Source organism: Protopterus annectens, chromosome 13.part0 (genome assembly GCF_019279795.1).
Source record: "Protopterus annectens isolate FY-2018-M chromosome 13.part0, PAN1.0, whole genome shotgun sequence".
Classification (NCBI taxonomy): Eukaryota; Metazoa; Chordata; order Ceratodontiformes; family Protopteridae; genus Protopterus; species Protopterus annectens.
Window position 1 is genome coordinate 1,193,212,205 of NC_056747.1, and position 21,854 is coordinate 1,193,234,058.

Consider the following 21,854-nt stretch of genomic DNA (forward strand, 5'->3'; position numbering starts at 1 on the left):
ACTGATGATAGAACATTAATAAACAGTATGAATGTACACAATATTTCATCTATACACCTCAATGATTTACAAATTAAAGTTCTTAACAAAGGGCTTAATTTTGTTCCAGAATACACTTTAGCACATGATGTGGTCAATTTTTGTTGTTTACATAATTTGAAATTGTTTTTTGAAGATGACACTGTTGAGGCAGTTCCAGGGTTTACATTTAAAAAAATCATCTTTTGTTCCACCTATGCCACATCTGGTATCCACTTTTCATGCTAATGTCCTGAAGGATTTACACTGTAACCTCAAAGATTTCCAGGTATCTTACAACAACCTTTCTAGAGAGGAAGCACAGTGTATTGAGGAACTTAAGGAACAATAAAGAAATTGTGATAGTACAAGCAGACAAGGGCGGGGTGGTAGTGATCCAGGACAGGGTCAATTATAATGAGGAAGCAATGAGACAATTGGGGGATAAAAAATATTATATGGTTATGCCATTGGACCCAACTAGTCACTTCCAAACCAAAATTGACTCATTCCTGATACAAGCCCAGAAAGAGGGTATCATCACGGAGTCAGATAGACATCAATTGTTGGTTTCATGTCCGTGTAAACAATATTTTTATCTTTTACCTAAAATACACAAGGATGTTAGATGCCCTCCTGGAAGACCAATTGTTTCAGGGCGTGGTTCAATTACTGAACCCTTGTCTGAATATCTTACTTACTATTTAAAACCATTGCTACCTCTGATACGAGCTAGCATCCAGGACACTACTCAGTTTTTGGATATCATTTGTGACACACAGTTGGAGCCCCATTGGTTGCTATGTACCTTGGATGTAACCTCTCTATATACAAATATCCCACATTGGGCAGGTTTGCAGGCTTTGGACTATTGGTTGGGGAGATCTGTTTTTTACCAACCAGGCTTTAATACTTTTTTAGTGTGCCTGGCTGAATACGTTCTTACTAGTAACGTATTCTACTTCCAGGACCAATGCTTTTGGCAGGTCAAGGGTACAGCAATGGGTGCCTCTTTTGCACCCATTTATGCAGACCTTTTTATGGCCTATATTGAGGAGGTTATGATCTATGACTCTAACCATAATATATACATGGATGAATTAGATATCTGGAGACGATATCTGGATGATTGTTGGGTGGTGTGGAAGTTGGATGAAATTTATCTTCAGGAATTTATTGGCCATCTCAATGACAATGTGTGGGAAATTGAGTTTAAAGTAAATTACCACAAATCTAGGATTGTTTTTCTTGATGTTGAGGTTAGTAGGAATCCTGATGACACTCTTTCCACTCAGGTGTACAGAAAATTTCCTGAATATAATTCACTCTTACATGCTACCAGCTTCCACCCCCGACATATCATCCAGAATATCCCTAAGTCACAATTCTTAAAAGCCAAAAGGATTTGTTCAAGCCAACATACTTTTAAGACTGCTAGAGATGATCTAATATGTAGGTTTCGTGAGAGAGGTTACCCCCCAGGTACTGTTGGCACTGCTTGCTATTGGGCTTCAAATCAGAATAGAGCTGACTTGTTACGTTACAAGGATAAACATAAGGATTTATCTAATCCTCTGGTTCGTCTGGTGACCACTTATGGACATAATACACATGGGTTCATGAATATTATTAACAGACACTGGAACATTTTGATGGCAGAGGAGAGATTACATTCTTTCTTGAGGGACAGATGCTCTTTCCCTTTTAGGAGAGGTCGGACATTGGGATCCCTGTTTAGCCATTATAAGAGGGTGGGTCCCAACTCCATTGTTTCTACTCAATACACATTGAGAGGTGGCCCTATGTTGGGTTGTATACCATGTGGCCACTGCTCTTATTGCAATAAAGTTCAACATACAAGGGAATTTAGCAGTCGCAATACATCTGAAATTTTCAATATCAACTTTTGGGCCAGTTGTAGTACAGAGTGGGTTATTTACCTAGCCACCTGTACATGCTCCTCATTCTATGTTGGACAAACCTCCAGGCCCTTTCGCCTTAGGATTGGGGAACATTTTAGTGATATTAGGAATAAGCGCGCCAATAATGCCCTGTTTAAACATGCTTGTAAACATAATTCTGCCTCTTTTCATTTTACTGCTATTGACTATATTGTAGGTAAATGTAGAGATAAATCAGGTTGGCATGATTTACTTAATTTCAAGGAACGTAAATGGATCATCAAATTAGGGGCTTTATTCCCACATGGTCTTAATGACCAATTCTAATTGACCAATGTACTGCCTTTATGTCATTACATATAAATCTATGTATTTGTATGGATATTATATGCTTTACTATTTTCACTGAAGAAGGCTATTGCAGCCGAAACCGGTCTGGATAGGTAGTTGGGCATATTACCTTCTACCTGAATATTTGTCTTATTAAAGTTTATTTGTATTCCACTATTTCTGCTGGCTATTTTTGTTTACCAAACCCACAATGCCTATCTTCCTAAATTAGTATACAAATTGATTTATTTTCATGCTAAATGCATCAGTAGGAGTTGCCTACTTCTTAGAAGGTCAGTTTGTCAACTACTTATTGCAGGTGAAACACCTCTCATTGAAAATTAACAGTGATTATGTAGTAGTCACACTACAGTGTATGTACCTCCTCCTCCAAAGAGGTATGTCATTGTTTACCCACAATACATTGCATGTGTGTATATGTATGTATGTGTGTATATGTGTATATATATATATATATATATATATATATATATATATATATATTTATATAGATATAGATCACTGCCCGATATCTACCATGATGTCATTTTGTGGGTGGGGTTATAGAAAAAACTGAGCAAACACTGAAACTAAAACAAATCAACACACTGTTAACTTCATTTTTTGCAAAATCACCTGCAGTTATAAGATGTGAAATGTAATGAGAAATTAAGTAGTTTTAAAACATAGATGCTTCCAAAAGAGGCCAGTACACTGTAAACAAACATAAGCATGCTTTGCCTTTCCTGTTTGCAGACTGCAGAAATAGTTACTGTGACCTTAGTTAATCAAACGGTGTGCATCCTAAATCATCAGAATACTTGGTACATACTTACCAGACAAATGTTAATTTCTCATGAGGAGAGAACACATTTCTCAACATAAAAAGATGGGGTATCTGAGAATGAGCTGTCTGTATTAATCTGAGTTGCCATCATATTTGTATATTTTGTTCCAGTCTTTCTTATTTTCAGACATCAACATCAGGCAGTTCTATGTGGCATCCAACTTCTGTATTCCAAAAGTAAAAAAATGAAAGAAAGGAAAAAACAAAATGCAGATCTTGGACTGATAGCATCCTGCTGGCTAAGGCAACCATGCTTTAATGTTGTAACACAGAAGTCAGTGACATACTTGTTGGTACTGCCTTTCCACTGCAAGTTGTTAACGTAGTAGGAAAGGAAGTTCTGCATTTCCAGCTTGGAGGCTCTCCATTTGATCACTGTCGCAGTCACTTTTTTCCTGTTCAGATTCCCTTACCTGTGATGAGCACTATCAATTCAGCTCCTAGTTCACTGTCCTGTATATTACAATACCTTTCAACTTTATGCTGTCCTGATCTACCCTTCTGTTAAAGTATATGTTTCAACAGTTTTTTTTCCCCTTCTCAGACATCTGTAACCACTTAACAGCTGCAACAAAGAAGTTTTTGAAAGGAATTTTGTGTTTGAGGCTTCCTATTGAATTCATTGCCTTTTGATTGAAATGCAAACTCTGTTATGAAAGTTTAGTTTACCTCCTTTAAAGTGGATCAGCACAGCAAATCTCAGTCCCTTGTCCCAGTAAACTATTTTCTTAGTTGTTTTCATCCCAGTCAGCAGGATTTATGAACTGTGAGCTTTGATTTGTAAAGTACATTGTACAGTTTTCCACAAGGGCAGTATGTTCTTGAGAACAGTTCCTCTTCCGTGCCCAAGGTGATCTCTGAACTTATGAACTGATCAGTGTATTACCCATCTTTTTTCCAAAGCAGGGAAAATAAGGGAAAAGATTATGCATTTTCTGGATATATGTAGTTTACTAACATTTATAAAGTCAAAGTAGTCTTAGGCTCATCAGCTGTTACTCTGATGAAAGGGAAACTGTGTTGCTTATTTCCATGTGGTTGGCTAATTGCACTTCCTTTTGCTACAACAAATACTGCAGCATTTTTAACTTGGGAGTGTTAGAGTTACTCCACCAGTTCAGAAATAGCACTGCACCTTTTTTCAGCAGTATGTTTGCACAAAGTATTAGTAAGCTCCCACCTGGACATTCATTCATATATCTACCAAACATTCTAAAGTAGATGTCTAGTCTAGAGGTAAAGTAGAATTTGCTGTGTCTGACAATTCTCCATATTTGTAAGGTGAGCATACACAATCAATTACTTTCTCAGTCATACAATGACGTTTGGCAGTAATGGTCTTTATAAGAACATGCTACAGTCATGGTTGGGGACTAACCATAACAGTTGGATGTCGATTAGTAGGATCATTGCTGCTAGAAACTTCCGCAATCCATCCTGTTTGTAGCTGTGTTTGGTTTGGTGCTATAGTGTTTACCACTTGCAGTGTTACGGGATTTCAGTGTTCTCATTATGGTGTTGCTTCTTATCTTTCAACAGTCAGTCAAGAGAATCTATAACGTAATTTTTGTTAATGCAGCACTTTAGAGTAGTTTTTACCATTATGTTTTTAGGCTGTGTTAACATTTGTTGGTGCACTAGCCCTCTCTGCATCTCCTGAGCAAAGAAGAGAGTGAGGTAGGTGGTGTACTTTTATTGTTAGCCAGGATGCCTTTTAATTGGCATTGTGCAGGATTGTGGCCACATGCTGCTAAGAATGTCCATCTGCTAAACAGCTCTGTCTAGAAGAATTATGTCTGCCTTTGAATTATTCCCGATCTGATGATTTCTTGCAGTAACGCTCTTAGAGTAGATATTCACAACTCTGCTGTTCTCATTAATATTTCTAACCATTTACATTACATATGACCTTTCAATTTAAATGTTTGGCAGCTCTCTTGAAATAACAAAAATTAGGTAGGGCACTTTGAGATACTGTAGCCTGTCACCTTTACTTGTAGTTCTCTGTTCCTTTTTAAAGGGAAGTCATACTCCTAGTCCTAATGAATGGGAAAATTTTAAAGGCTATCCCATAAGTGGTATTGTGTACTTCATTGGAGAACCTGCTTAAATTTGGGGCATCACATTTGATGATGTAGGGCAAGTTGTTTTAATAGAAGCAAACCATATTTCAATTACAAAGTCTCTTAGACCAAGAGGAATTGAGTCTCAGGCTGTGGCAAGTGACCAAGTAATTGTTTGTGTACTTTTGTTTTTACATGTTACCATTTTAGTCTGGTGATACACACAGTCTAATGCAGAACCACCCCTGATTCCTGATTGTAGGCTTCCTACCTGTGTTGTGACTGGTAAGCAGGGTTGCCAGACGTCCCTATTTGGGCGGGACTGTCCCGAGATCAGCTGCCTGATCCCAAGTCCCACCCTGCCGGTTTAAATCCCGGCCAGCCTCCGCTTTGTTTGTGTTTTTTTTTTTTTTTGATTGGCCTGTATACCTGGCATACAGGCCAATCAAAAATCGGTAAACACGGAGCTTCTTCTGTTCCGCATTAAAGAGAAGTAGCTCCGTGTTTAGCGATTTTTGATTGGTCCGTATGCCAGTATACGGACTAATCAAAAATCACTAAACACGGAGCTACTTCTGTTGAATGCGGAACTGTAATGTTCCGTCCGCATTAAACACGAGATCTACTGTTCTTTAATTTTTTTTTTTTTTTTTTTTTTTTTTTTTTTTGTGCTCTTCACTTTTTTTTTGTGATCCCTACCTGGCTGATATGAAATCTGGCAACCCTGCTGGTAAGCCACATGGTAATGGACCGGCACCCACTATTGTGTGAATTTGGAGATAGGAGCTAAATGTAGAAGCTGCAAGATAAGATTGTGAACATTGTAGAAAAATGCAGTTTTTAAATCAAGTTAATTTTCTTTGATCATTTTCTTCTCAGATGGTGCATTACCTTGTACACCATGGAGACAAAATCGAGTCCATCCATTTTTCGGACCAGTTTTCCGGTCCAAAAATTATGCAAGAGTGAGTACCTTTGTTTTAAATACTGACTTAAATTTTGTTTCTCAGTTCTATCCAAGAATGACTGTCTTGATATAGAAGATGATGAAGGTTGTACCTTTGTTTCCTAAATTGGCAGTTTCCAGTTCCTTGCATAAATAATTTATGCAAATAAACATGGTCTACACATTTCAAAGGCATGCCTTCATAAGTTATTCCACTGTTGCTTACCAGTAGATAGCATGTGTAAAATGTCATCTTCTTGGGTGAAAAAAACTTTAAGCAACATATTTGTCGTGCGAATGTTTCTCAGGTGAATTTTCTGTAGGAATGTGTGTGCACTGCATCTTTATTTAGTTTTATCAGGTGTCAGCACAATGTATTGTCAAGTTGACATTGAAAATGACTTCACCATCATACTCATTTTGATTCAGCCACTGCATTGTCACATCCTCTGGTTTCCTGTTATATCCGTCATCTTAATTATTCTGACAAATTTAGTTATGTTTCTTCAAAGAGGGCTACTGTAGCTGAACAAAAGGTGCTAGGACTTAAAAACAAGGTTTCTGGCTGTTGGACTGTTTATACATACACACACACACACACACACACACACACACACACACACACACACACACACACACACACCAAAAGTAAGTGTACAACACAAAAACACTTTTTGAAAGAAGCTCTATAGCCTTCAGCAAATATCCACACTCTGTCTCTTCCTAATCAGATTCCACACACTCAAATTTCAGAGATATGTCAGTTTTGAAATAGTAAAAAATATATAGGGACAGGATGAAGTTCTTAACTTCATTTTCTATTGCACTTATATGGAATTAGTAGAGGAACAAAGTTCCACGAATGTTACTTCAGTCTTAAAATTATTTTTAGATTGAGTGTCAGACTTGTTGTAGTCATTTGAGCCCTATCTTGAATAAAATTATAAATATGGGAAGCAAGCAGACTTTCCAGTATGGCGACAAATTAGTTAGTACCATGGAAAAACTCTCCTGACAGAGTTAAAACTTCACAAATGCTAGAAAAAAAGTGTTAACTCCAGAAGTAACCTGAGTTAGCCTGTAAGTGCCAGAAGGAAGAAGAGTAAATTGAAGTCTGAGGAAGGATTAAGAACCATGCATACGCAGTCCTGGTAGAATTGGACCACCCAGACCACATGGCACAACCATCTCTGCAGTAGCAGAGTGCAAGCATAACAAAGAAGAGACAGAACCTACAAAGGAGGAAAACAATCAACCAGACGTACCGAAACATGTTTAAAAGTAGTGTCACTTGATGAATACATTAAATCTAATAACAAGATGTTAAGAAATAAAGGAGATATCTCGTGAGATTACATGACTGCAAAAAAACATCATTGGAGGTGAAAAGTGAATGCTGTGAGTTTGAGACCTCTCCAGAAGAAATTAAGATGAAGCTAAGTGAACTGGAGGATCATTCAAGGTATGAGAGTTTATGCTTTACAGCAGTGCCAGGAAGAGTAGAAGGAAGGAATTGTCGCAGTTTGTGAAGGAAACCATCAGTAAATGGACCCAGACACCTGTAAGTAATTTAAATATAAAGATAGCTAAAAGAACAGAAATTCCAGCTACAGGGGCTAAAAAAACTAACTCTGCTGGTATTAGCCAAGTTTCATTCATGTTGGCAGAATGGATACTGGGAAGTAACTTAAAAGTTAATCAGAGCAGAGTATATGTGAACAACTGACTATTATGCAGTCACACATCACTGAAAAATGCAGCCATTAACAAATGCAAGCATCTGAACATTAAATTCATATTACTGGGTCCTGCTGTTTTCTGGACATTTTATTTTTTCATCTCGAGAAATTAGACATGCTGGGATGTGGACTGTGTATTAGAATATCTCCAGCAACTCCAAGAACACATAGCACTAAGAAATGAAGGGGCAAACCTCATGCCAGTGACCTGCAAAAGTTAAGTAAAAGACTACTATAGTTCCCATAAAACTATTCACAGTTTTTCAGCAGGAAAAAATGGAGTACACAAAAATAAAATTAATGGAACCTAGCAGTAAGCAGGGCGTGGAACACTGGAAGAAGATGCATAATGAGACTGAACTATTGTTGTTGCGACCATGGCAACCCAATACAGCGCATAATACAGTCAGTTCTTGTTGTGACTGCCTTAATACAGATTTTGCATTTTAAAATATTTAACAGATAAACCTTATTGCCTCCGTGTTCATTCATTTTTAAGTCATCTGAGCAGACCCAAAGAGTCTGTAGTATAACGAGGGTTATATTTATTTAGAGCTGCAGAAGACTGTGTTAATTAAATATTAATTATGTCAGTATTTGTGCATGAAGACAAATGCTGGGAATTGTCTTGGCTAGGGAAAACTACAACTAGAAGATACTTGATTGAGGAAGGGAGCTTCTCATATATGAAATATTTATTAAAGTGCCTACATATAAAATCTAGAGGGTCAGTTAGCCCTGGATTTGTTAGCAGAAAGAGATATGCGGGCATTTGGTGCTGTAAAGGGTGAAGCTAACTGAAGATAAGAGGCATTGCTCTAACTGCAGAAAAATGCAGTGCTGTTAACACAGAAAGTGAGGGAAGTATAAGGAAAGTGACAAAGCGACAAGGGAATTCAACACATTGAAAGGAATTGGGCCAGAATCTGCAATGTTACTTGATCCAAATCAGTCTATAAACAGAGTAAATTAGGAACCTGTCAAACATTTAGATGTAATTGGCAAGAGAGTGACTCTCTGCAGTGGATATTAGGAGATGATTAGTCATAAAAACAAAAATACACATGGAAAAGAGCTTCTTGGTGGGGAACTCCTCTGTTTTCTTTCTCTTCTTCATTAATGAATTCAGTGAATTGCATCAAAGCGAAAGCATGTTGGGGGAAAAAAAGAGCATTTTGCATAAGGTGCACCAGTCTGTGGAATGCTGCAGGCTTTACTGGGGGTGAGGGCTTGAGGAAGAAAGTAGGTTTGCTCAGTAATCGAGCAAGCTGATAGGAAGGTAAAAAGGGAATTATCTGTGTTGCATTTTGAACTTGCAGCTGGAGGGAAACATAGAAAGACTGACCTAAAAGGTTAAGAAAAGGAGCAACTCAAATTTGAATAGATAATTATTAAACCATCTGATAGTCTTAAAGCAATAAGGAAACAGTTTTGGGAAATAATATATTTACTCAAATGTTATTTACTTTTAGAAAGGAGTGTAAAGAGACCCAAGACAACTTGTTCTGTAAGACTACACAGAAATAAGGCTAAACAAACAAACTTTACTGAAAACCATTTAGCTGCATTTTTATTTAACTGAAGTACTATGTTACTGCTGTTAATACGCGGTGGTGCTGCGGTAACGTTGTTGCCTCACAGCAAGAGGTTCTCCCATTTGATTCTCAGCTAGTGTGCGGGGATTGCCTTCTGTGTGGAGTTTACATGTCCTCCCCACGGGTCGAGTGGCGTTCCGAAATACATGCGTGAATGGGTGTGCCTTCAGGGAAGGTTGGGTGTCGAGCTGGCAACTCGGCACCGTGAAAATCTACTGCCAATCATTAGCGGACCGGAGTTCCGCTGTGGCAACCCCTAACCGGGAAAAGCCGAAAGACAATAACAACAACTATGTTACTGCTGCTGTTGTTGGATAGCATTTTTGATTGGATTTATTCATTAAAAGATCATGTGCAACCATTTTTTGCTCATAGTTTTGCAGTCTTTCTCTTTCTTCTGGAGTGACACAATGGCTTCCTGCACTGCCAATCCAATTTACTGGATATTCTGTTTCATTTTACTATTTTCTGCTCCCAAATTTTGGTTCTGCGTTAACTTACGAGGGCATTACTTTCTGTCTTTGCGTCATCACTCTTGTCAATTTGATGATACAAAGTTGGATCTTTCCTGCACTAGCAAGCTGGGTCTCTTTCCTTTCTTGTTTTTTTATTTTTTTTTTTTTTGCAAGTATGTATGTATGTATGTTAATGCTGCACATGGGCAGAGTACAGTTTGTCCATTTATTAATGGAACAGGTTTTACATTAACATGCATTTTCTGGCAAAATTAACTATAAACCGTGAAACTTTTGATATCTGTTGTTCGTGTCCAACTGTAATCCCCCACGATTTGCTAGAAAATTAAAACTTTTACAAGGGCTGGACACAGTAAAATTATGAGGCAAAATCAGGAGCGTTCTACAAAAATCATGGACAGATAAAAGGCAAGATTCTGTGACATTAGTCAAAATCTGAGCCAGTTAAGAGTTACGGACTTTGTGCTACATATGGTGTGTTTGTGTGACAGTGAAACAGAAACACACTTTACAATGGTTTTCACATAAAAATGCGGAGTACATGGGGGTTTGAAAACTGGATTACCCAACAAAATGTTACTAACCTTAAAATTGAAAATTAGACAAAACTGCCTCAGTCTGAAAATCTTCTCTGTATAGGCCTTTCTACCTCTTGTTAACTTGGTAATGAACTTTGCTGACTCTGATGTGGTGTCAACACATCATCAATGCAGCAGAACTTCCTGCAGAGTAGTCTGTGAAGGCAGAGTATGTTACGGTTACGGCTGTAGTGTTGGGGGCATTTTTGGAAGAGATCTTCCTTAAAAAGAAAACTGAGAATGCAAATGTAAATAACCGAAAGGCAATCAAGGTAAACAACTGGTGAAGAAATGCATTTGAGAATAGATAGGCTGCTTTGATTTTGCTGGTTTGCTCATGATCTTTAAGGTTTGGATACTTTTATCATTTTTATTTTATTCATTGATTTTAATTTAAATATTGTTTTACCTCAAAGTTTTTTTTATTCTTGGAGGTTTAAAAGTCCTTGTCTAAGGTTAGCTGGAAAACAATTCCTTTTCCATTCACTGACTGAGAAGGAATTCAGTCTAGCTAATTAGTGGGACGAGTTGAGAAATGGGAGTCTTAATAGCGTTAGTATTGACTGCATTATTATTTATCTGAAGTAATGTGTGACTGTTGCTGTTGTCAGATTGCATTTGATTTTGCATTGGATTGATTTAAGCTTTGGATACTGTCATTTTTTTTCAATTTTTGCTCATACTATATTACAGTTTGTTTTATTTTAAATTTTGTTTTATCTCAAAGCTTAAAGTGTTTGGCTAGGGTCAGTTTGAATAAACGTTTTTGGCTAGGGTCAGTTTGAAAAGAAAACCAAGTGCAGTAAATCTGGAAACATATTTAATAAAATAAGATAAAAAGGTACCACCAAAGGGTAAAAGCTCCTGTGGTTCTAAAAATCAAGTAAATCAACAACGGGACCAAAAACAGGACCAGAAACATCCACAGGAACTAAAGCGCGGTCAGTAGCATTCACAGATGTCAGTCATCACCGAATGCTTCAAATAGCACTATCTCCAAAGACGAACTTCAGAACGGTTGTAAAAAAATATAAATAATTTATTGGCCAAAGAATTAAAAGTTAGCGCTTTCACCATAAGGCTTCATCAGATTGTTAAAATCACAAAACAGCACAGCTTTTAAATAGAAGACATATGAAATGATTGGTTGAACCAATCTCTGACATCCATTCCTGTGGATGTTTCTGGTCCTGTTTTTGGTCCCGTTGTTGATTTACTTGATATTTAATAAAATAGTTAAGTGCTTTTGTTCTTCAGCAAACATATCTGAAAACTTCATCAGGCAAATTGCATTTTTATTTAGCTGAAGACTACTACTTTTGTGACTGCATTTGATTTTTTTCCCATTCACCTCCTCTATCCCTGTTATGCTTTTAAATTTTGTGGCTTTTGAACTGCTTTGACGTTGGATGCTCTTCCTAGCTTCATCTCATTTCCTCATCTTACTGGATACCAAAAGATCATGTCAGAAAGCCCTCCCCTCAGACTCTTAAAGCTCGAGTTATCTTGTATTTTGTAGCATCCCTTTTACATAGTATACACAGCAATATACAGAGTATTGATCACTTTTCCATCTTACTTTTAAAATCTGTAACATCTGGGACTTGAATACTAATCACTAGTGAGCCTAGGTTCATAGGTATGTACTAGGCTAATGGCCCTGGAGCCTTTACAAGCCTAGCCCCTAAAAACTTGCCCAGGCTCCATGCCACCCTGTGTTAGTTCACAGTGTGCCACATCCAGTAGGGCAACTGGAGTGAACTTTGTTACCCATCCAGTCGTCAAGATGTCTTTTGAAGAGTCTCCGAGAGGTGCTCTGCTTGACATGAATGGGAAGCCTATTCCAGAGTATGGGCAGTCTTTGGGAGATGAACCTGTCCCTCCAGGATATTCTGTTAATTGTGGTAATGAGGTTGTGATCCCTGGAGTGTGTGGCGCAGGGGGGGGGGGTGAGATTTCTTTGTGTGTAGCATTTCAAGTAGGGCTGAGTCAGACATGGCTTTGTAAGTCAAGCAGAGATCACCTCTAAGTAGACGATAAGAGACTGAGAACATCTGAAGTTTCTTGAGTCTGTCCATGTAGACATGTAGGAACTATGTTTAAGGCCTAGGATCCTTTTTGTAAGGTACTTTTGTGGCCTCTCCAGCTGTTATAGATGTCTGGTCAGGTACATGCCAAATGGGGCGTTATATTTGATGATTGGTCTAATGAGGAAAGAGTAGAGCGGGATGATTACCACTTTTTTCCTGGATGCGAAACCTTTGGATGTTATGTAGTCCTATCTCGCCATTATTCTTCACCTGTGGGTTCGGAGCCGACAGTCGGCTCCGACTCTGCCTATATACTAGCTCGAAAGTCTTTGATTGGCTGGCTAAGATGGTATCCCACAATACCGTGCTCCACATCCCCAGATCTCGTTTGCCACTTGTAGAGCTCGGACGTGGTCTCGACTTGGCTTGGCTAAGTACCTTTGAAAACTTTTTTACTTGGAAAATTTCTTGAGATATCATCTGATATTGTTAATGTTTGATTAGTTTTTGTGTGAGAGCGATTGTTGGCATTTCTGGTTCTCTTGTGTGTACTTGTGTGTTTTTTGTGGTATCTCTTTCCTCGGGCTAGGCCCGTTTGATTTAGAGGACCTAGTCTTCCCTTGTGATTGTTCATCAGACTTTGTTGTGCTCTCTTGTGTGGAGACCGTTTTTAATTAGAGGTCTCTTATTGTTGTGTCTAGTCAGTGACTGTCTGTTATAGTAGGCGCTCGCTTCCCGCCTTTTCTTCTCGGTTACGAGAAAGTTGGAGTTTTGTGCTTAGTTTCTATCATGTCTAAAGAGCAAAAAGAACATAAGCCTTCCGGCTTTAAAAAGTGTTCGAAATGTGCATATAAAATGTCTATTACAGACGGACATTCCGTCTGTGTTTATTGTCTTGGAGCCATCCACCTTCAGGAGTCTTGCAGTTTTTGTCACTCCTTAAGTCCTCGGGTGCTCCAAGAAAGGAAAAATAAGTTGATACTGAAGGGTCTATTAAAACCATCCTTCGAGGAAAAACTAGCTTCGACTCCCAGCTCCGAGTCGAAGTCTAAAGCTTCTAAGTCCAAAAAGAGATCGCCGGCTCCATCTTTGGTCTCGGAGCCGTCCTCTATTATTTTGGTTGTGGAATTTGCTTCCTCGGCTCCACCGATCTCAGAGCCGCAGGAAGTCACTGTTTTGACTGAACCTTCGACTGCTCTAATAATTTTGGAACCAATTCGGAGCCGGTCTCCAAGTTTAAGACAAGTCTCTCCAGATAAGAGGTCTGCTTCTCCAAATCCTCCAGGCTTTCAGATCTGGATGTGGATAGGGTGGTGCAGCGGCTCCTGGAATCGCCAGTGTTGGCTAAACTCTTCTCGGCTCCGACCCAGTTGGTTCTGGAGCCAGCCCTGTTAGTGGTACCTGCTATTCCTCCTCCGAGCGCATCATTGTCTTCGGAGCTGGTGATTTCCGCTCCGAGGGATGTTCCTGTGTCGGCTCCGATACCTCAACTGGCATTCTCGGTACCGACTTCGGCTCCGGCCCTGTCTGCTCCGTCCACAGGGTCTGGGACTCGAGTCTCTTCTGTCGGCGCCGAGGGGGATGACTCAGAGCACAAGTCGGTGCTGAGCCTTCCTCTGGGCACGTCGGCAGGAGGGACTCCGGCCCTGGTCATGGCCCTAGAGGGCGGTCGGTCCTCAGACTCAGGGGGCCCCGCCTTCGAGGCAATGCGGAGCACGCTGGCTGGTTCAGCTACCTCCCTCTGATCGGTTCTCCCGTCCCGTACTGCACTGGCAAGAGCTTCTGACACTCCTCTATCATTGGACAGCAGGGCGCAAAGGCCTAAGGACACCCCCATGAGCGGTCCCCTTCTTTCTGAGGAACCCTCAGACTCTGTGCCTGAGGAAACCCCAGAAAGAAATCTTGTAAGAGGAAGCATATAGACTCCCAAGACGAGTCCCTCACTTCAGATACTGACCTCAAGGAGTCGGAGGGGTCCCCCAGGTCTTCCTCTGAGGATGTTTCGTTCTCCCTAATACTGGTGATTTTGAAACAGGGGAGACTGGCCTTCCAAAATCCCCTCCGAGGAGGAGTCAGTATTCCTTAAGGCTTTTGGCGCCCAGCCATCCGCCTCCTGGGTATCTCCACCCTTCGATGAGCTCCTAGACTTAATTTGTTGAAGGGTGTGGGAGACCCCTGACTCAGTGGAGTTTGTCCCTCGTCGGCCAAACAAATTCTTGTCTGCCCCCCAAGGGAAGGAATTTCTGACAAAAGGAACCCCAGTAGATTCTATGGTGGTGGCAGCCGCCACACAGAAGGAAGTTGCGGAATCTTCCTCTACGGTTCATCCCCCGAACAAGGAGTCCAGGATGATGGACCGCTACGGGAAGCGTACCCTTTCTTCAGCGACCTTTACCCTATGGTCACTGAATTACTTGACTCATTTCACGCGGCTCCAAAGAGATCTCCTTAAGGAGGTAGGAGATACTCTCAGGGGTAATGTTCCTGAGACGGTGGCTCAAACAGTCAACGCTCAGCTTTCCACCATTAATTCTATTGCAAACTCGTCCATGCGACTAATCTCGTACCCGGCCGAGGGAGTGAGCAGGGCGGCCAATTCAGGAGTGGCCCTAAGGAGGCAGGCCTGGCTACGCCTGTGTCACTTTGCGGAGGCCTTTAAGTCTTTCTTTACTGATGCCCCTTTCGACGGTTCCTCCTTGTTTGGGACCAAAGTAAAAGACACGCTCACCAGGTGCGAACAAGAGGGTAAGACCTTGTCTGCCGTGGGAGTCCGTTTTTCCCTACCGTTGAGACCTTATCCCAAGGCTCAGCGGGTGGGAAAGATGTGGTTCAGAAAATCACAGAGGTCGTTTCCTGATGTACAAGGTGAGACCCCCCCCTCGAGGCAGGGGGGGGTCATACTCTGGAAGACGCCGCCCCAGAGGCAGAGGGGGCCCCCGCAACTCGGGGGACCGGGATTCTTTCCGCGGTTCCCCATACTCTCACTCTTGAGGGTGTGCCCGGCTGCGCTTCTCCGGAGCCAGTCGGGGGTCGGATTTCCCATTATCCGGAAGACTGTGCAAGAATAACCCAGGACGGATGGGTTTTAGGGATAATTGCCGGAGGTTACACCATTCCATTTCACTCCTTTCCCCCTACCCCCCAAAAGGATCCCAGACCCACCACCCAGTCAAAGGGACCAAGCAGCATCAGAGATCTCTCAGCTGCTAGAAAAAGGAGTCACCCAACTAGTCCCCCCAGACCAGATCAGATTAGGGACCTACTCAAGATTCTTTTTGGTGCCGAAAAGCACGGGGGACCTGAGACCCATTCTGGATCTCAGCCGACTAAACTATTATGTTCGCAAGTCCAAGTTCCGAATGTTCACACTACAATCAATTCTTCCGCTGTTGGCAAAGGAAGTATGGATGTGTTCCATCGACCTGAAGGATGCCTATTACCACATAAAAATGGACAAAGTATCCCGGTGTCATCTACGTTTCCGGCTGGGAGCCAGACACTTACAGTTTCGAGCCCTGCCCTTTGGTCTCACCACAGCCCCCAGGGTGTTCACCAAATGCATGGCAATGGTGACGGTTCATAGGTTCATAGATTAGTACTAAGCTAACTGCCCTTGTGAGCCATTTTAAGCCTAGCCAATTATCCCTTATGAGACTCAAACCCTGCACCTTGTGTTTGTAGGGCAAACACCTTAACCGTTAGGCCACCCTCCCAACCCACCTCACTTGAGCCGTCTAGGATTCCAGGTGTTTCCTTACCTGGACGACTGGCTCCTAGCCGCCCCCACCAAGCATCTACTTTGTCAAAACAGAAACTATACCATCAGCATTTGCCATCAGCTAGGCATCACAATAAACTGGAAAAAAATCTGCCTTGCTACCCTCACAGTGTGTCTTATTTATAGGAACAGAGTTGGATACTATTTGGATGAGAGCGTTTCTGCCCATGGAAAGGATCACGAGGTTACAAAGGCAGGTTCAGAAGATGATACCTTTGACACGCATAAAGGCAAGGCTAGTGCTGCAGCTACTAGGCACGATGGCATCCACTATCATGACGGTTCCTTTAGCAAGGCTACACATGCGCATATTACAGTGGCTCCTGTTCGCTCAGTGGTCCTTTCAGAGTTTGCCTCTATCTCATCCCATCTTGATCACAAACATATGCAGACAGGATCTGAGTTGGTGGCTGTGCACCGACAACCTAGTAGTAGGGAAACCGTTCTCTTCACCCGACCCGGTAGCCACAGTCACCACAGACGCCTCCTGGATAGAGGGGGGGGGGCATTATCTCGGCAGGTTGGTCCAAGGTACATGGCAGGAACACGAGATGAATTTGCACATAAATGTCCTGGAGATGAGGACAGTGCTCCTAGCGTTGCAGGCCCTACAACATGTCCTCCCAACCGGGACGATTGCGATACACTCGGACAGCATGTCCGTAGTGTGGTATCTCAACAAACAAGGGGGGAACCCGATCATATCCACTATGCAGGGAGGCTATGAGAGTGTGGAATTGGGCGATAGCTTCCCACAGGAACTTGATAGCAACGCACATTCTGGGGAAAACCAATGTGATTGCAGACAAGTTAAGCAGGGCTATCCTTCTGCCCTACGAGTGGTCCCTGAACCGCCAGGTGGCGGACAGCATATTCAACAAATGGGGTCAGCCTTGCTGCGACCTATTTGCCAGCCCTCTCAATGCGAAATGCCACGCATTCTTCTCACTGATACCTCCATTGGGGGGATATCCCAGGGACACACTTGCACACATTTGGCCCTCTGGTCTGCTATATGCTTTCCCTCCGTTTCCTCTCATCTCGAAGGTGATTCAGAAAGCACTATCTCTGGGAAGCAGATTGATTCTGATCGCTCCATACTGGCCTCGACAGGTATGGTTCCCCTTTCTCCAACAGTTTGCAGTGGAGCCTCCTTGGACTCTGGACGCTCGTCCGGACTTACTGACACATATGTCGGGACAGCTCCACCCCTCCCTGGAGACCCTCCGGCTGACCGCCTGGCTACTCCACTTCCTACCATAGTCAGGTATCACGATTTTTCTCCAAATGTACTACATATCCTTTCATCCTCTCACAAGCCAGCCACTAGGAAGATCTATTCCAGTAAGTGGAAAAGGTTCTCGATATGGGCACATTCTAAAAATAAAACCAAACAAGGTTCACTCTGGGGACCAAATCAGAGTATGAGACCCTAGAACATGAACAATGTCCAAAAATAATCCAAGGAAAACTTCTGAGGCTTAAAAGTTGATTTAATAACGCTTGTGACCAACAAAATGCGTTTTCGAATATCTTCGTCAGATAACAAACACAAAATCAATTACATGCTTCACAAGAACCACTCATCTTTTATACCATACATAAATTGAATCATTGAATTCTGTTATTAGTTAATTACCAATCAAATTATTTAACTCAATCTGTAAAACATGACCTGAATGAAAAATATATATTTATAGGTCTTGTAAATGATTCTGTATAATATATGAAGGTATGTTTGTAGATGAATGTACACCAATTTATTTTATCTTAAAAACTATTTATTACAAACATTTAAAAATTAGTTAGTTTAAAATGATTTGTGAAAAGTATATATGCAAAAGGTTCAGTAAAATACTTTGAATTTATAATCAATAATACTACCATCTAGTGGACAAAATAAAAATTACAATTTAGCAGCTCTTAATTTAAGAACTGAAGTTATTGAAAGCATTTCATTTAAGCCTGGCTCCTTAGTAGCTTCCAGGATTATTTGCCAAAATAACTCTCTATATTCGAGTTTTGTTTCCCACATGCCACCCCTGATTTCTTTTGGAACAATTTCTAATACAAAAAACAGGAAAACTGATTCCTTGCAAACCTGAGAATGCCTAAACAGTGCATTATTCATTTTGTTTTTCTTTATTTCATAATAATGTTCGTATATTCTCAATTTGAGTTTTCATTCAGTTTTTCCCACATAAAACGAAAAACAGGAGTGGCATGTGGCAAGATAAACTACCCCTGTGGTGTTACAATTGGCAAATTTAGAAGATGTTATAGTTTTATTTCTACTGGGAATAAAAATGTTAACCCCAGTATAAATGAATTGACATTGAGAACATGATCCACACTTATATGTTCCTGTTCTATGTGACTCACTATCACACCCCATGCTGCCCCCAAATTCAAAGATGTTTTTTAAATTCATGTCTCTTCTGTATATAAAGTTCAAAGGCTGATTTCTTATAAGTTCTAGGTCAGTAAAGTTTCTAAACTTGTCCCACTCTTTAGTAATAATGTTTTTTAATAATGCTGAATCTCCTGTATAGTCCATTATATATGCTTTGGAAAAATTGTTGGTTTCACTTAAAGGTGTATTAATATGGGGAACTTCTTGTCCTAAAATGGGGGCAAATCTCTCTTTTCTACCCTCTATTACCAAATTGTAAATTTCATTTATTAAATAATTGGGGTATCCCCTATCCTTAAACATATTCATAACAAATTGACTATCAGAATAAAAATCTCTTTCATCAGAAGTCATCCTGCTTGTCCTAATGAGTTGTCCCTTAAGAATGTTTCTTTTCTGACTAAAGGGATGCCCACTTGAAAAATGCAGGTATGAATTTGAAAAGGTAGGTTTTCTGTAAACTTTGGAAACAAAATGGTCATTGCTTTTGATTAATAAAACATCTAAATAAATACATTCGTCCATATTGATTGTATATGTAAAATCTAAAAAATTAGTAGTACTTTTGATATATTGCAAAAATTCCAAAAATCTGTCAATAGTGTCTGTCCAAAAAATAACAATGTCATCCAAAAAGCGCTTGTAAAACACCCAACAGTTTGCAAATTCACATTCATTGATAAATAAAATTTCCCACCACGATAAAATAATATTTGCATACGTGGGGGAACACTTGGCCCCCATAGCCACACCTTTTTCTTGTCTGAAAAATTCGCCCTGATAAAACATGAAATTGTTTTTTAAAACTATTTCCATTAATATAAGACATGTTTTAAAAATATCTGGTGTTATACATCTGTGGTATATCATACTTTCCTCCAGCCACAATAATCCAACATCATGGGGTATAGATCCAAATAGATCAACAATATCCAAAGTAATAAAAATTATTTGGTTGGAAAACATTTGTTTTTTGACTTGTCTTAAAAAATCCCATGAATCTTTTAAGGTATTTACTCCACAATGTGATAAATCTTTTAATTTAATATCAATGAATTTTGCTAAAGGAGTGGTAATAGAACCTTCTGAGGCAACAATTAACCTTAAGGGTGGATCGTCCTGGTTTTTATGGACCTTAGGGATACCAAATACGGATGGAACTCTTGGATTCTGTGTGATAAGAAAGTTGTAGGTATCCAAATCAATGGAGCCCTCAAGTAATAAATCATTAAGAATCACATTAATCTTGGCTTTTGAAATATTAACTTCATTGATAGAAGCTTTAGTATAGTTATAGGTATTGTACAGGCTCTCCTTCATCCTTGATTCGTATGAAATGGCATCCATTAAAACTGCACCACCCCCTTTGTCTGGTTGCATAATTCTTAGGTTTTTGTTTCTCTTCAGACTATCTAATAAACTAAGTTGTTCTTTGGTTAGGATAGAAAAAACACGGTGGGAACTTACTGATTTCCTGATTTCACTTTCCATGGTTTTCTCAAAATTTCTTAACTGGGGGTGAAGTGGAGGGTTAAAAACACTTTTCTTTTTTAATTCTGTTTGAATGACATTGTTAACATTCACCTTGCCATCAAATATTAAACCCAAATTTTGTTTCCTTAAAAACAATTTTAGGTCCACTATAGCCCTGGGTATACTGACCTTTCTAATGGGAATAAACTTAAAACCTTTTATAAACAATTCAAAAAATTCTGTAGTAACATCAACTGAACTATAATTAAAAATTTTGTATTGGTTAAACTCAAAAATATGTCCATTTTGTTTAATTACATCTACTTCTCCATTTAGTTCCTGTAGTTCCCCCTGTGTGAATATACAGGGTGTTGGTAATGTACCACTGTCCTGTTGCGTAATCGGTCTGACCTTTTCAGAGGGGGAATATATTCTAAAGGGATGTCACTAGTACTATCAACTTCGTTTGGGTTGTTAAATTCACCATCATTCTCTACCCCTATGTTGTCATTATCTGTAGTAACACCCTCATGTTCCCTTCTGTAGGTATTGTATAATTTGGGTTTAGGATATGCTGTCCCTGTACTGTAAGCTTTAATATCCCTCTCAAGCTTGAGGGCTTTTCTTTTCATATTGATAGCACATTCTTTTTCTATATTAGTAAAAATACTATTGTATACAATTTTCTCAGATTGAACAGAAAATATTAAGTCACTAGTGATGTTAGAATTAACTTTGTTAATTTTAGTGACAAGATGAGATCTTATCCTATCATTCTCAGCTGTAATGGCTCGGACTATGTCCAGGTCACATCTATCAAAAATACTAATAAGTTCTTTGTGAAAAGTAGAACCCTCTTCCACCCTATTAGGGTATTTGACAATACGTAAACCTTTGGGGACTATTCCCCTATCAATACATTTTTTTATATAAACATTATCACAGCCTAACCTTTCGAATTTGTCTAAATAAAAATATAGTAAGTCCAGACTTTCTTTGTAACTAGGATTTCCAGCTTTAATCTCTTCAGAATGCGTATCCGGTGAATGCATAACAAATTCTTTTTCTAGAAATGTTTTTAAATCAACTGCTGTGGTAGACACCAACAATTTTTCCAAAGCATATATAATGGACTATACAGGAGATTCAGCATTATTAAAAAACATTATTACTAAAGAGTGGGACAAGTTTAGAAACTTTACTGACCTAGAACTTATAAGAAATCAGCCTTTGAACTTTATATACAGAAGAGACATGAATTTAAAAAACATCTTTGAATTTGGGGGCAGCATGGGGTGTGATAGTGAGTCACATAGAACAGGAACATATAAGTGTGGATCATGTTCTCAATGTCAATTCATTTATACTGGGGTTAACATTTTTATTCCCAGTAGAAATAAAACTATAACATCTTCTAAATTTGCCAATTGTAACACCACAGGGGTAGTTTATCTTGCCACATGCCACTCCTGTTTTTCGTTTTATGTGGGAAAAACTGAAAGAAAACTCAAATCGAGAATATATGAACATTATTATGAAATAAAGAAAAACAAAATGAATAATGCACTGTTTAGGCATTCTCAGGTTTGCAAGGAATCAGTTTTCCTGTTTTTTGTATTAGAAATTGTTTCAAAAGAAATCAGGGGTGGCATGTGGGAAACAAAACT

General features: G+C 39.7%; 1 protein-coding gene across 2 annotated transcripts in view; it reads left to right on the forward strand.

The window, feature by feature from the left end:
- Positions 1 to 21,854, forward strand: part of CCDC47 (coiled-coil domain containing 47) — a 1,413,375-nt gene that overhangs the window by 870,818 nt on the left and 520,703 nt on the right. For both annotated transcript variants that reach the window (XM_044055193.1, XM_044055194.1), the window contains exon 9: positions 6,039 to 6,124. In XM_044055193.1, the coding sequence (XP_043911128.1) occupies positions 6,039 to 6,124 (86 nt within the window). The remainder of the gene's footprint in view (positions 1 to 6,038; positions 6,125 to 21,854) is intronic.